This window comes from Eucalyptus grandis, chromosome 3, assembly GCF_016545825.1.
Source record: "Eucalyptus grandis isolate ANBG69807.140 chromosome 3, ASM1654582v1, whole genome shotgun sequence".
In the NCBI taxonomy this organism is placed as follows: domain Eukaryota; kingdom Viridiplantae; phylum Streptophyta; class Magnoliopsida; order Myrtales; family Myrtaceae; genus Eucalyptus; species Eucalyptus grandis.
The window spans coordinates 65,469,445-65,483,578 of NC_052614.1; the positions used below are offsets into that span (position 1 = coordinate 65,469,445).

General features: G+C 39.6%; 1 protein-coding gene across 2 annotated transcripts; it reads left to right on the forward strand.

The window, feature by feature from the left end:
* Positions 1-10,815: 10,815 nt before the first annotated feature.
* LOC104438301 (leucine-rich repeat extensin-like protein 4) lies at positions 10,816-13,515 on the forward strand. Of its 2 annotated transcripts, XM_039308058.1 has the most exons (2): positions 10,816-12,285; positions 12,364-13,515. In XM_039308058.1, exons 1-2 carry the CDS (start codon positions 10,965-10,967, stop codon positions 13,134-13,136), a joined length of 2,094 nt encoding a protein of 697 aa, XP_039163992.1. In that variant the 5' UTR covers positions 10,816-10,964; the 3' UTR covers positions 13,137-13,515. The 2 variants fall into 2 exon arrangements, with proteins under 2 accessions (XP_039163992.1, XP_010049719.2); XM_010051417.3 differs by having other exon boundaries at positions 10,816-13,515.
* The last annotated feature ends 619 nt before the right edge of the window (positions 13,516-14,134 follow it).

Here is a 14,134-nt window from a genome sequence, read left to right on the forward strand (position 1 = left end):
GCTCACCTTTTTTCTAACTCCTGCAGCTTTCTGTAATCATAATTGCACATGGTAACTCTTGTGACGTCCTTGTACCAAGTCCTTGAGAATGTAGTGAAATAGCTGGCAATTCCTTCTACAAGGAGATGGGTTCTCTCTGAATGTACATCTTTTGACCAAACACAGGCATCACCTATCTACCTTTCACTTGGTGTTTACTATTTATGAGTTGATTGATAGATTAGAAAAGTGTTTCTTCAAAGCATACCACGCATCTACACAGGCACCTAAAGTCTTTAGGTTACTTGCAGTAATCCAAAAAGTCTACTATGATAGCAAAATAAGTGTCAGACACTTAAAAGTGACAAAACTTGGTACAGATTGACATTTAAATGCCAAAAGGTTAGGAATGTGATACTTAAGTGCCAAAAAATCGGAACAAAATGAATTACTTAAGTGCCAATGATGAAAATATCCAGCCAAAATGCTAACATTGCAATTTTCCGGAAAGGCAAGTGAAAAATGACATCATTTTGCAAGCTAACATAGTTAGACAAATGCAAAAATAACGTCTCTTTTTTGCTGATGTAAGTAGATAATTAATATAAAATTAAATTAAATTTAATTTAAAACTAAATTTATTTAGAGAGAGAGAGATTGCAGGTGGCGGTGAGGGCTTAACCCTCACCTTCTGCCTCCCCTTCCTCCTCCCTTTTTCTAAACAGTAATTAAATATATGTTAAATTATTATTTAAATTAAAATGTTTTAATTTAATATATTATTTATTCAAAAAAAAAAAAGATAAGATGATGTCGTTTTGATTCTTCATCTTGCATGTAGGATTTGGCACTCAAGTATCTCATTTTAAAAAAAAAAAAAAAATGATACTTGAATGCCACTTTTGTAACTTTTAGCACTTAAATGTCTTTTCGTGTCAAGTTTTGACACAGTGTATTTTTGCCGTAGCAAAATAGAAGGTGCAATCTCTAGTTGCCTCATTTCCTCTCCCCTCATAATTAAGAGAAGCATTACAAAAGCGCTTAAATATTATGAATCATACTTCCGTCTGCGAGGCTAAGCTTTTAGATGGAATTGGTAGTGACATCAAAAAATCTCACATTGCTTAATCTCCTAATAGTCTTGATTAAGGTGAGTTAGATCCAGGTCATCGGCTTTAACAAATTTTATGATATTGTCATCCTATTACTCATCCAGTCTGTCTAGATATCCTTTTTCTCTTTGCTTGTGATGGGTCGGTTTTACTTTCCCTCTTGCACATGGTGACCCCATGCAAGTATTTACTGACATCTTCAAAAATCTTGTACCCGAGAGCAGTTCAAAATCAAGTCATCCTTTTGTCTCTCTTTTTTTCTCACTTTACAGAACCAAAAGGAGCTTTGTTCACGGAACAAAGATTGAAGTGATGTGTCCTCCACAAACTGTAAAGTTGCAAAATCTTGAATCATTGTGTAAAGTGGCAAGAAGAATGTGATCTTGTTTGGTGCCAAAATTGAGTTGTGTTTGGAGGGAAATATAACTTCGTCAAAGATTTATTAGTTTCGATACCATGAACAAAATTCGTTGGTTGTCATGGACCCAAGATTTAATTGGTAAGCCAAAAACCTCGATGAAAGTGAAAGTGGATAGAACTAGAAAAAAAGATGGTCAATGCGTATGGTTTAGGTGTCCAAGAATCAAGATGAAAAAGGAGGTTACTTCTCTTCAACTAAACAGCTTTAAAAGAGTGGATAGCCAAAATTGCCATGATCTGCAGGTTCATTCGGAAAGAGATGTCACTTGGTACTCAAAAGTATAAAGGATAATTGCATTTATATCATAAAATTTGTCATATTTGTGCAATCAAGTAAACTCCGTTCAATTCAAAGGTATAAAGGATAAATTTATTTAAAATTTGTCATATTTGTGCAATCAAGTAAACTCCGTTCAATTTAACTAAGGGAAAATATTGACATAGTTTTTTTTTTTTTTAATTTCTATCTCCTACGTAGTTTTAAAATAGCTATAAACAATGTCATTTTGATCAAAATATGATTTAAAAATATTTAAATTATATTAAAAATAAGCAAAATTTTATCTAAAAAAAAAAAAATTAGAGAGAGAAAAAGAGGAAGAAGCAGTTGCCGTCACCGCTGCACCATCGCCGAAAGGGTCAGCGGGGGTTAGTGATTGTGGGGGAACTATCGAGGAGGGTTGACGACATTAAGGGCTACAAGCCCTCGCCTACTTCTTTCCCTTTTTTCTCTTTTTGTATTTTAAAAAAAAAAAAAAAAATCATGCTTTTTATATAATTAAAATAAAACTTTACCTAAAATCGATTTTGACCAAAATAGCGTCATTTAGTCTAATTTCATATTTTAGCTATTTCATAGCCACACAAGAGAGGGAAAAAAAAACCACTTAGCCAAGTTGAAAACGAACTTAACGGAAGGATTTAGTTGCACCAGTTTGATATTTTTAGGAATTAATTGCACTTTTTAAAAATATTATGACTCAATTACACTCTTGTGACAAGTATTAGAATCTCCAGTGCAGTTATCCCAATGCATAATCCACATCCTAAGAAAGTTATTAGAAATTACCACTCAACCTACTAAAAATATCTTGAAAATAAATAAATAAATAAATAAAAAGTATTCACATGTATTTGAGAGATAATTTCAAATAAGAATATGAAGTGCCCTCAATTTCTTAAATAAAAATTTAAAGTGAACATTATTCTCAAATAATGATTTGAATTGCCCTCATTTTCTTAAGTAAGGATCAGAGTGGACCTAGTTTAAAAAAAAAAAAAAACTTGAAGTAGCCGTGTCAATCTTTAAAGAAGGAGGACATGACCTCACTGGCTAGTCAAGGGCATTTTTGTCCTTTAATTTTTTTTATTTTCTCTCTTTTTTTCAATTATTTTTCTTTTTTTTTTTTTTAAAAGTTTTCCATAAAATGGACAAAAAAAAAAACACACACACACACACATACACACAAGCAAGAAGCCAAGGGTTGGAGCCCCCATAGCCTATGGCCGCCACCCCACTAGCAATAGGGCTGCGACCACTAGTAGGGAAGGGCTAGCCCTTCCGCATATATTTTTTCTATTTCTTTTTGTTTTAATTCTTAGCCTTTTTTTTCTTTCTTAAGTTATTTTGTGGAAATAAAAAAATAGAAAAAAGAAAAGATAAAGAAATAAAATGAAAGAAAAAAAAAATAAATGACAAAAATGCCCTCAGTTGGTAAGGTTAGGCTCTTCTTTAAGATTAACATAGCCATTTCAAATTCTTATTTAAAACAAGGTCCACTTCAAATCAGTATTTGAGAAAATGATAACATTTTAGGTTCTTATTTAGAATTTTCCCCAAAATAAATGAATATAAGATAAAACGTTTTTTTCTATTATCCTTTCCAAATATTATTCTCTTCTAGCTTGTCTTCTTGATTTTAAATTTGAGCCAAATAAAAATGAAGATTCTTTTAATTTTTATAATTTATCAATTTAGTTTGCAATTAAGTCCCAATAGAAATATACCATATTACGTTAATACTTGTAATTTGGGGTATAACTTTTGTTGGATGCGTGAATAAAAGCATTATTTACAAATCAATCTAAAATTAATATAGATAATTTGAAGGCTAGCTTGTTTTATTACTTATAAATATCGCTTCATATTCACTAAGTCCCCTCTGTAGGTGATACGGACTCAAGCAATTTCGGCTCCTTTATTATTTTTCTATAGCTTATTTATTATTTGAAATAGGTTTGTTTTGCGAAAGGAAAAAAAATCTCCAAACTCCACCTCCGTAAGTGATACGGACTCAAGCAATTTCGGCTCCTGTTATGTCGGCAGAAAGCACGGGATTTGTAACTAGTTCAATCTACTCCGATGCTCAGCTCCATGCAATGCCAATGCTTTACTCAAAAAATGTTATGGTCACGCTAAATCATTAGATTCATTTACCCTCTCAAGCATCATTTCCGGCCAGATCAAAAGGTGGTCGGAGACTTTGAGATAATGACAATTGGCAAGAACATGCACAAAAAGGCATTATAGCAACAACAAAAATATAAAAATAGAGAAAAAGAATCTTTTTCATGCGCCGCTTGGTTCCCGGATTTTGAAAATGAAAAGAACCGATCTCCACATGCCCTCACCTCATTTCTTGATCACGATCGATATGGACATTAAGCCAAAGAATATTTCGTTTAAGCAAACGAGGCAATTATTTAATACACTTGTTTTGCTTCCAATAATTCGAGAATTAGTTTTCTTTTTCACTTTCCGTGATGCAAGGAACGGAGAAATGGCTTCCAAATTCCGTTTGGCAAGTGGAGAGAGCATAAGAAAAGTACTTACTAGGAGATGCGATATGATTTTGAAGGGAGATCGCCGTATCCCCTACAAAATGACCCTTGCCAAGGAATAGCGAGGGCGGCAGGCCCTAAATGGCCGCTAGCTAGGGTCAAGAGAGGGACTGCTTGCCCCTATTCAAATTCCCTCGCCAGTGAAGAAGGGTAGACTAAATTGTATAGATTTGTCAAAATGGGTCATAAACTCATTTCTTAACTCATATGGGTGTTAAATGAATGTCAACTGGATTATAAATGAGTTAGTTATATTGAGTAAATGGGTTTAGACACATTATGAGTGTTACTAGGTCATAGATGGATTTACAACTTACTTAAACCCAACCTATTTTTATAACTCTTTTTTCAATCTATCTCGCCTTCACTCAATCTGCGCTCACTCACTTTACACTCTTTCTTCAATTTGGCTATGAGTGTTCGTAAATTTAGTTAAATATAGAAATGTTTTAACAATATGAGTTGGGTTGGATATGGTCATTAGATTTGTATTGCATTGAAATGTACTAAAATGGGTTAAATAAGACAATTTAAGTCGGATTATTTATGAATTAACCCGACTCCCTCATTTGAAAGGTCTACTTATGCACAGCTTTTCTTTTTTGACCTTTTTGGTTGTTGTCTTTTTCCTTATATTGTTTCTTCCTCTCTCTCTTTTTTCATACAAATTTTACTAATGTGGCGACGAGGTGTACAATCCCTTGAACGGAAAATGGGTCTCATGGATAAATTGGATCGACATGTTAGGGGTCAAATCAATCAAAGTGATTTCAAATGCTAAAAAAATTTCTATTAAAGAATGCACGACGATCCAATTGATCAAAATTGAAGTTCAAAGAAGATAAAAGAAGAGTACGAGGATGACTTCTTGATATGTTCTATTTTCTTTTTATAAACGCTTAAAATACTTTTAGACCATGTTTGATCATTTGGACTTTTTTATCAAATAGAATAAGGTCGAATATGACATAAGGTGGAATGGTTAAAGATGAGACTTCTCATATCTTATATAATATTTGGTAAATAAATATATATCCAAGGTGGATCAAATGTATGACCATTTCAACAGATTTAATATATATGTTATGGCTCGAGTTGCCAGCAATCTCGACGTAATGGTTCTCTCCGCAGGGAAATCCCACTTCACCTTCCTTCTTGTCCTGCACATTCTCCTCATACTCTGCCCATGTCGGATTGAATGTTGAACATTCAGATCTTCAAAGTTTGGCGGACGTCCAAGCCGCACGGGCATCCACCACCTTGCAAAATTTTCAGCAACCACTAATCCATTCTCCACCTTCATCACTCACTTGCAATTTTCAACAACCACCAATTCGATCGCCACCCCCACCCTTGTGGCCGACATTGAGGTCGAGCCCTGGCAAATGAAGGCGCGGCGGATACAAATGCCGCTGTTTGTGCGATGAAGGTGCGTGAGACAAAAGGGGATGATAATTGTTGCTCCAAATCTGACCACGAAGCTCCTCCATGGCTTCATGGCCGAGGTTGAGTCGAGCTCATGGTCATGACTAACATGTTGGTGACAACGAAATTGAGTTTGGTGAAATGCTGTAGATTGCAGTCATAGGTAGATAGAAGAGATAAATAAGAGAGACGAGTAAATGACACATTTTTTTTTTTTTTTTTTTTTTTGGTGACCACAGGAACCTCCGCACGCAGCGCCGCGGTGGAGAAAGCCAGGGGAGACACGTGAGGACCCCACCACTCACGTGCTCAGGGAAGAAAGAGATAAAGAAGAGAGACGAGTAAATGACACATTTTATTACATGATCACATTTATGATATCTTAACTTTTTTTATTCTGATTACTAAACAAAATCCTGGCACACTCGCGAATGCAATTATGTTTTTTTGATAATTATGCAGGTAATATCATTTTGGTTTTGGCTCTTCTTTTTATGTTTCCTTCCTCGTAAAGCCGTCGGTGCGCCTCCTCCTCCGAGGAGTAAGGGGGTCCCCCCGATCCAGGAGAAGACGCGTGGGTCCCGCGAGAATCAAAAAGAGACGCTCTTTCGCTGTCGTCTCGTCGCTAATTAAAGATCGGTGGGGACCACCGGCCTGTCGGCTCGTCTCAAACATCGCGCTCAATTAATCTTGCATGGTGACCCATGTCTTCACGTGCGCAATAATGCTACGCCCGCATCCGGTCCGGATCCTTCGAACTTCAAATAAGCTTTTTCTGCTGTGGCTATTATCTAATTTTTGCCCCCCCTATTAGCATCGGATTATTCGTTTTTTTAGCTCGATTTTGTACCTTACGTTAATTTCGAATTCTATTGTTGTCGTTTTAGCAGCTTTGAGAGCGGGGACAGGTACGACGTGATCGCAGCACTTTTTTTTTTTTTTTTGGCTATGTAGAGTGGAGTAAGGACCCGAAGTTTATAGATAAGATAACGAAACACAATGGGTTTGGAAGATGAGCTTCATGTGATTTTTTGGAAGATCCAATGATATCGATCATTGAGAGGTGAGATTGGTTATGTGGAAGCTGTTGTTTGCCACATGGATGGCTGCGCTATTAAAGAAATGTAGTTTGTGTCGATCGAATACACCACTCAATGATATATGTTAAGTTAAGAACAAAACATTTCTAATGTTTGAGACTGTAAATTGACAATAAAGCCATCTAAAGTGCGTTCAAATATTTAAATATTAAATTTCGTTTTCATCTAACAACTTAAAATTTTAGAATGGTTAGCAATTGTCCCATGAAATATGATATATTATAAAAGTATGAGATTTTGAATTCAAATATTTTAAAGCTTTTATTTGCCTCTCCAATTAAATATTTTCACACTTGGTTTAGGCTAAAGTCCAACCTAAACGGAAAATATTGACATGGATTTTTTTATTCTTCTATCATACGTGGCCAAAACAAAAAAAAAGAAGGAGAAAAGCTAGACAAGAGTTGCAAACCCTCCCTTTTTTTTAATTGAGCTAATATTTTATTTAATTTGTATAAAATTTACATTAAAAAATCAAATTTAGACCAAAACAATATCATTTTAGCAATATACTTTATGCTTTAACATTTGCCGTTGTCATGGAAGAGAAATAAAATAATACAAAAGTCACGCCTAGCACTTTTCGTTAGTCAAATTGAATGGAGTTAACGAAAAAATTTCATTGTATTAGTTAGATAAGTTTTAAAACATGATTGTATTTTTTATAAGTTTTAAGGCCCAATCTTAAAATATATGGAGGGATCCAACGAGGATATTAACAAGAGCCAACGAACGAAAGCCTCGTCCAGATGTCCATCTCAGGTAGGTGAGGGCAAAAGGCGATTGACTACCGGCTGGACCGGTTTCCTTCCGGCGGTCAAAGTCAAAGTCCGGCCGCGCCAGGCGCTGCCAAGTGCCAACTACTTCCTTTGTGCTGTCCCTGTCGCGTTACAAACAAGTTGAAATTCAATAGTTCAGTTCTTATCGATGGCCCCTATTGTCTAATAATTATATACTGGCCCTCACTCACTCGACGCGTTTTTTTTTTTTTTTTTGACATTTCCATGCAAATAGATAAATATTTGACAATTCATGTGGACGCTCAAAAAGGAAGACGTCGACACACATAATTGAACGCGTCAATGTATTTTTAGGTTATAAGTTGTTGCAAATTTTTAATTACAAACCGGAGACGCTAAATTATTCAGCACGTGCTTTGAGGTAGTCGGTGCTGAAAAAGAAATTGTGGGGAAAATGCTACATGTGCGTTGGCATAACAAAAAAAAAAAAAAAAGTCTAAGTGTTTAGTCACCAACTCGATTGACAGAAGCCGGTTATGATGGCAACGAAAGTGGAAAATGGCCAAGCGATAAGAACATTGGTCGATATAGCGTAGCTGTTCGGCAAGAATGTCTAATTTTGAGTGAGAGACATGTCGAGAAAAGGAGCAAATAAGTGCTGGAGCGAAGAGCCGATAAATGAAGAATGACTCGGCTGATGAATTGGAACATAGAATGTAACCATCGAAGTAGTGGAATTGACAATTTTAGATGTTATTAATGTTTGTATATAAATGTTACTAGATAGTAGGAGGTACATAGGGCATGTTTAATTTCTATTTGCATAATTGTAAATTGTTCATTGGTATCAATATCAATCCAAGATTTAATATTGACTTTAAATACCCCCACTTATAAACTCTGTGAAGGATCCCGATCAATCCAAGAGCACATATTCTTCATCTTCTTGTCCAAAAATTAAGAAAGGAACTTTGAAACCTTTGTCAATTGGACTAGATCATTAATACGAAAAATAATTCATCCTTTTCAGTGGAATAATGAAGATTGCTAATATAAGTTGATCATAAGTGAGTAAGAGATGAAACTTAACTAGGATGCAAATACAATAGTAGATCCATACAAAAAAAAAATGAAAATTGAAGAGTACTAAAAGAAAGGTTTATGAAATCAAAGAATTTTCAACTTAAAAACTGAAGGTCACTTGTTTGAATCACACAAATTACTTTTGGTTATGACTACCTTCATAGCTTTAGGCCTTGAACTCAATCGGTTCATGAGCTTGTAAGGCGTTTTACGAGGCTTCCAATAGATTATCAAAGAAAAAGAAAAGAATGATTAGTTTCTAACTAAATGCACATTCCATAGGAGTTCCTTTGCCTTTCTAAAGGAAAAAGTTTGAAGTAGAAATAAAGATAAAAAAGTAGCAATTTATGAATCATAATTGCCTAAAAAGTTGTATTATCAAATATCACTAATGTTTAATCGAATTGGAAGGCTAATTTAATGAATAAACTTAGAAAATCAAGTTTTATCACAAAAGTATGAAAAAAACCAATTTAAAGACTCAAAACTAGACACATTTGTCACCATCTATTCATTTTTTTTCATAATAAATGGTAATATTAACCTTTTATCAAATTGGGTATACAATGGGTTGCTCCAATTCTATGAGTGGGTCCAAAAAGGGTTATTGAAAAACAAAATCCAGGTAAAAGTGGGTCCAAATAAGTCAAACTCGTACCCATATTTTAACTCATTCCAATGGGGCCTCGTATCGCCTTTCACCCATTCGCGCCCATTTCCAGTGCCACTGCCACTGCCATGCCCTACACGCCAACATGTCGACCCTTTTCAATGATGCCTCTTCAGATTTCTTTTAATTTGCTTTTCTTTTCAAATTCATTTGCACATAATTTCACATTCGCGGTTTCCTTTTCACTTTTAATTTTTTTGGGACTTTTATTATGGGATCATTTGACTGAATTTGTTTTTTTTTTTTGGTAGAATTTTGCCTCCACCACTTATCAAAGTACTATTTTTTTTTTTTTTCTAATTTCCATACTCGGAGTATAAACAAAAAAAACTGTATAATAAATGCATGCATTTAGATTACATGTCATTACAAAACATGCAAAGTTTTTTAGTTCTTCATAAGTATTTTAATCTTGAGGTCTTTTTACTTTTTTTCTTCGATTTTATCTACTATCTACTAATATTATATAAATTTTTATCTAAGTAACATACACATAAATAGCTTAAAGTTGGTTAAATAGGTAGGTATGTGTTTTTATAAATTTAGTTAAATATGAATGTATTTTAATAATATGGATTGCATCAAGTATGGGTTGATTCTAAGTTGGTCTAGATACACATGGCTAAAATTGTAATTACATAAAAACTAATCAATAAGGGTTAAATTGATGAATTTTGATTGGACCAGTTTTGGGTCTAATCAACCTATTTGATGGATCTACTCATTCCTCGGCTCTCTCTTCATAGACATGGTGAATTTGGATTGAAACATCATGATAATAAAAATATTTTTTTGTTCATTAAATTATTTTGAAAAGTGATATCATCCATCTTTTTTCTAAATCACTCGTCATTAGGGAAATAAATGCAGTTTTATTGGGCCGTTAATTCCATCTTAGGATACCGCTTTGCAATGTCAAGCCTAGACAGGACCCAATTAAAAAGCAAAGGCTCATGTGGCATACCTGTTGACAAGTTAAATAATTCATCAACATCTGTCCTTGTGTACTGTTATCTATTTTCTCCTCTCTCCTTTCTTTTATTTATGGATATATTGGGGAAATGGATCAATGACTTCTGTTTTTCTGCTCAGAATTTGGGTAATGCAGTCGATTAGTTTGAAAAAGTTGCGAATAACGAGAAAAGAAGTTCTTTTTTTTTTCTTTCTTTTTTTACAACCTCCATCCTTTTAACACCGACAATTTCTAGGGAGAGTTTAACAAAAAAAGGAACCGAATCACGACCTCTAGAACGTAAGAAATTAACCGAAAAACCAAGGCGTTGGGAACTCCATAACCGATAAAAATTAGCCAAAAAAAAGACAGAATCACAGAGACCTGCAAAGTCAAAAATTCAACAAAATTTCAACAAAAATTCAAAGAACATGGCGGTGGCATTGAGCTGTGTTCTAGCTGTCTCGTTAACGAAGTGCATTATTTTCCCTCCCTCCTCCTCCCGACATCCCTAGAAAAAAACACCAAACCCTCCTCTCCCTCTCTCCTCAATTCAAACCGCCACCTTCTCTCTCTCTCTCCTCCAAACTTCAGATCTCAAAGTTCCCATTTTTTCTCTCTTCATCGCATGCGTGGCATGCGATGAAGACCACGACGACGACGACCGCCGCCGCCGCCGCCCTCTTCGTCCTCTTCGCCTCCCTCGCCGTCCTCTCCGCCGCCTCCGCCGCCCATGGGGCCGCCGAGCACCGCCTCCTCCTCCACTATCTCGACGAGTTCGGCGACCGCGGCTTGCAGGTCACCGTCGACCCCTCCGCATCCTTCGAGAACCCGCGCCTCCGCAACGCCTACGTCGCCCTCCAGGCCCTGAAGCAGGCCATCCTCTCCGACCCCAACAACTTCACCGCCAACTGGGTCGGCCCCGACGTCTGCAGCTACTCCAACGTCTACTGCTCCCCCGCCCCCGACGACCCCAGCGTCCGCACCGTCGCCGGCGTCGACCTCAACCACGGCGACATCGCCGGGTACCTCCCCGAGGAGCTCGGCCTGCTCGCCGACCTCGCGCTCTTCCACCTCAACTCCAACCGCTTCTGCGGCAGCGTGCCGCAGAAGTTCCGGAACCTGAAGCGGCTCTACGAGCTGGATCTGAGCAACAACCGCTTCGCCGGGAAGTTCCCGCGGGTCGTGCTGGAGCTCCCGGCGCTCAAGTTCTTGGACCTCCGGTTCAACGAGTTCGACGGGTCGGTCCCGCGGGAGCTCTTCGACAAGGATCTGGACGCCATTTTCATCAACGACAACCGGTTCCGGTTCGACCTGCCCGATAATCTCGGCCACTCGCCGGTGTCGGTCATCGTCCTGGCGAACAATGACTTCGGCGGGTGCCTCCCTCAGAGCATCGTCGAGATGAAGAACCTGAACGAGGTCATACTCATGAACAACGGGTTCAAATCTTGCTTGCCGTCGCAGCTGGGGGAGCTCAAGAACGTGACGGTCTTCGACGTCAGCGTCAACCAGTTGGCGGGTCCGTTGCCGGAGAGCGTGGGCAAGATGGTGAGCTTGGAGCAGTTGAATGTGGCTCACAATCGGCTGTCCGGGAAGATCCCGGCGAGCGTTTGTGGCTTGCCCAAGTTGCAGAACTTCACGTTCTCCGACAACTTCTTCACCGGCGAGCCGCCGTCTTGCCTGCGACTGCCGGCGGTGGACGACCGGAAGAACTGCTTGGCGGGCAGGCCCGCACAGAGGTCGCCGATTCAGTGTAGGGCGTCTGCGTCCAGGCCTGTGGATTGCAGTGCTTTCGGATGCTCTCGTTCCTCTGCCCCTTCTCTTTCGCCGCCGTCCCCGCCAGTCGTCTCTCCACCGGGGCCGGCAGCGCCACCGGTCGGCTCCCCTAGTGGTGCTCCATCGCCAATGCCAGTAGCTCCGACTTCGCCGCCGGTTGGAGAGCCACCGCAGTCGACGCCTGGTCCTGGTAGCTCTCCATCGCCAATGCCGGGGGCTCCGACTTCCCCGCCGGTCGGGGAGACGCCGCAGTCGGCGCCTGGTCCTTCCACTTCGCCATCTGCTAGCTCTCCATCGCCGATGCCAGAGGTTCCGACTTCCCCGCCGGCTGGGAAGCCACCGCAGTCGGCGCCTGGTCCTTCCACTTCGCCATCTGCTAGCTCTCCATCGCCAATGCCGGGGGCTCCGACTTCCCCGCCGGTCGGAGAGACACCGCCGTCGGCGCCTGGTCCTTCCCTTTCGCCATCTGCTAGCTCTCCATCGCCGCCGCAGCCGGTGGACCCTCCTGGTAGCTCTGTAACGCCATCGCCGGCGACACCTACCTCGTCCCCTCTGCCATCGCCGCCCGTTTACTCACCTCCCTCGCCCGTTTACTCAACGCCTCCACCGCCTTCTTACTCATCACCTCCACCATCTCCCCCACCACCGGCTCAATCTTCATCTTCCTCCCCTCCTCCTCCGCCGCCATACTCTCCACCCACCTATTCCTCCCATAGCTCCCCACCACCACCACCTCCACCTTCATCTTCACATTCTCCTCCACCGCCTCACGTAGAACATTCGCCACCATTGTCGCCGCCGTCGCCATCCACCCATTATTTGCCACCGCCTCCCGCCCACCATCATGGGTCGCCGCCGCCGCCGCCGCCGCCGCCGCAGCAAGGTCACGATCACTCGCCCCCTCCTCCAGAAATTCCATGTGAACAGTCGCCGCCTCCGCCATCCCCACCGCCCCCGGCCCCTGCATACAAGGGGCCAATGCCACCGATTACTTCAGTCCCATACGCTTCTCCTCCACCGCCGCCTTTCTATTAATTCTTTTTCGAGAATTTGTTTTTTCCCCCCCTCTCTAACCTCCTCTCCCAAATTTGCACCCAATGAGATTCCAGTAATATGGCATTTTCGGATCATGTGCAGCGTTAGATTGTTCGCCGTAATTTCTCTGAAAATCAGTCGACGACAAAACTGTTGTCAAAGCAAGAGGGAAAGAGGAGAGAAAGTCTCTACAATCTATTTATTTTTAATTTTTTTTGGGAATATTATTTCTGAGTTTGTGAAATAAATTTCAAGAAGAGTAGAGCGATGTAAGGTTGTAGGATTGTATTATGTATATCGGTCATCGTTAATGGGATCAATCTCCAATCAGGGTCACTCCCTGCTGTTTGAATTGGTATGATCTTTTAGTTCTGCATCACAACCTCTGCAAATTTTGTTTTTCCTCCTTGTTCCTGTTTCTTCTATTGATCAACTTCATGGAACATTATCGTATTGATTCTACGAATTCAGAGCAGCCATTCATCTTGGTCTCGCCATCACGGGTGTTTTGTCGTTTGCAACACGATCCAAACCAAATCTCTGTACCCTTTGCGTCCGTGAAAACAACAGTTACTCCACTCAGTCTCTGTTTCCATCTTTCTGCACTAAAAGGGTCAAATTTCCCACATGGAGGATGTGTATAAATTGCAAAATCTTTAGCATTTCTAGATGCGAGCATGTGTAATGAGAACATGGCCCGCGAACTCGAACATTATTGTCCTGCTAATCCTGCCTCAAAGATTTGAACTTTGAAACTTTGAAACTAAATCTCGATTTTGATTCTGAGTTTAGCGCAGACCCATTTGTTTCCTGCATCAGTCACGAAGAAATCTCAGCACAGTATTAGAATAAGTTCAGTTTCCAAGGTCCTTGATCGCATTGTTCACATCTATTTTAATAGATCCTCAATGTCGATCGAGTGTCCAGGTTAGAGCAAAATTTATGCATTGTCTTTTATTTTCCGAGTTTACTCTAGTAGCCTCCAAGTTTTAAGTTAA

Excerpts from the sequence above, each read along its gene's own strand:
- LOC104438301 (XM_010051417.3), top strand. The coding sequence starts at position 10,965 with ATGAAGACCACGACGACGACGACCGCCGCCGCCGCCGCCCTCTTCGTC.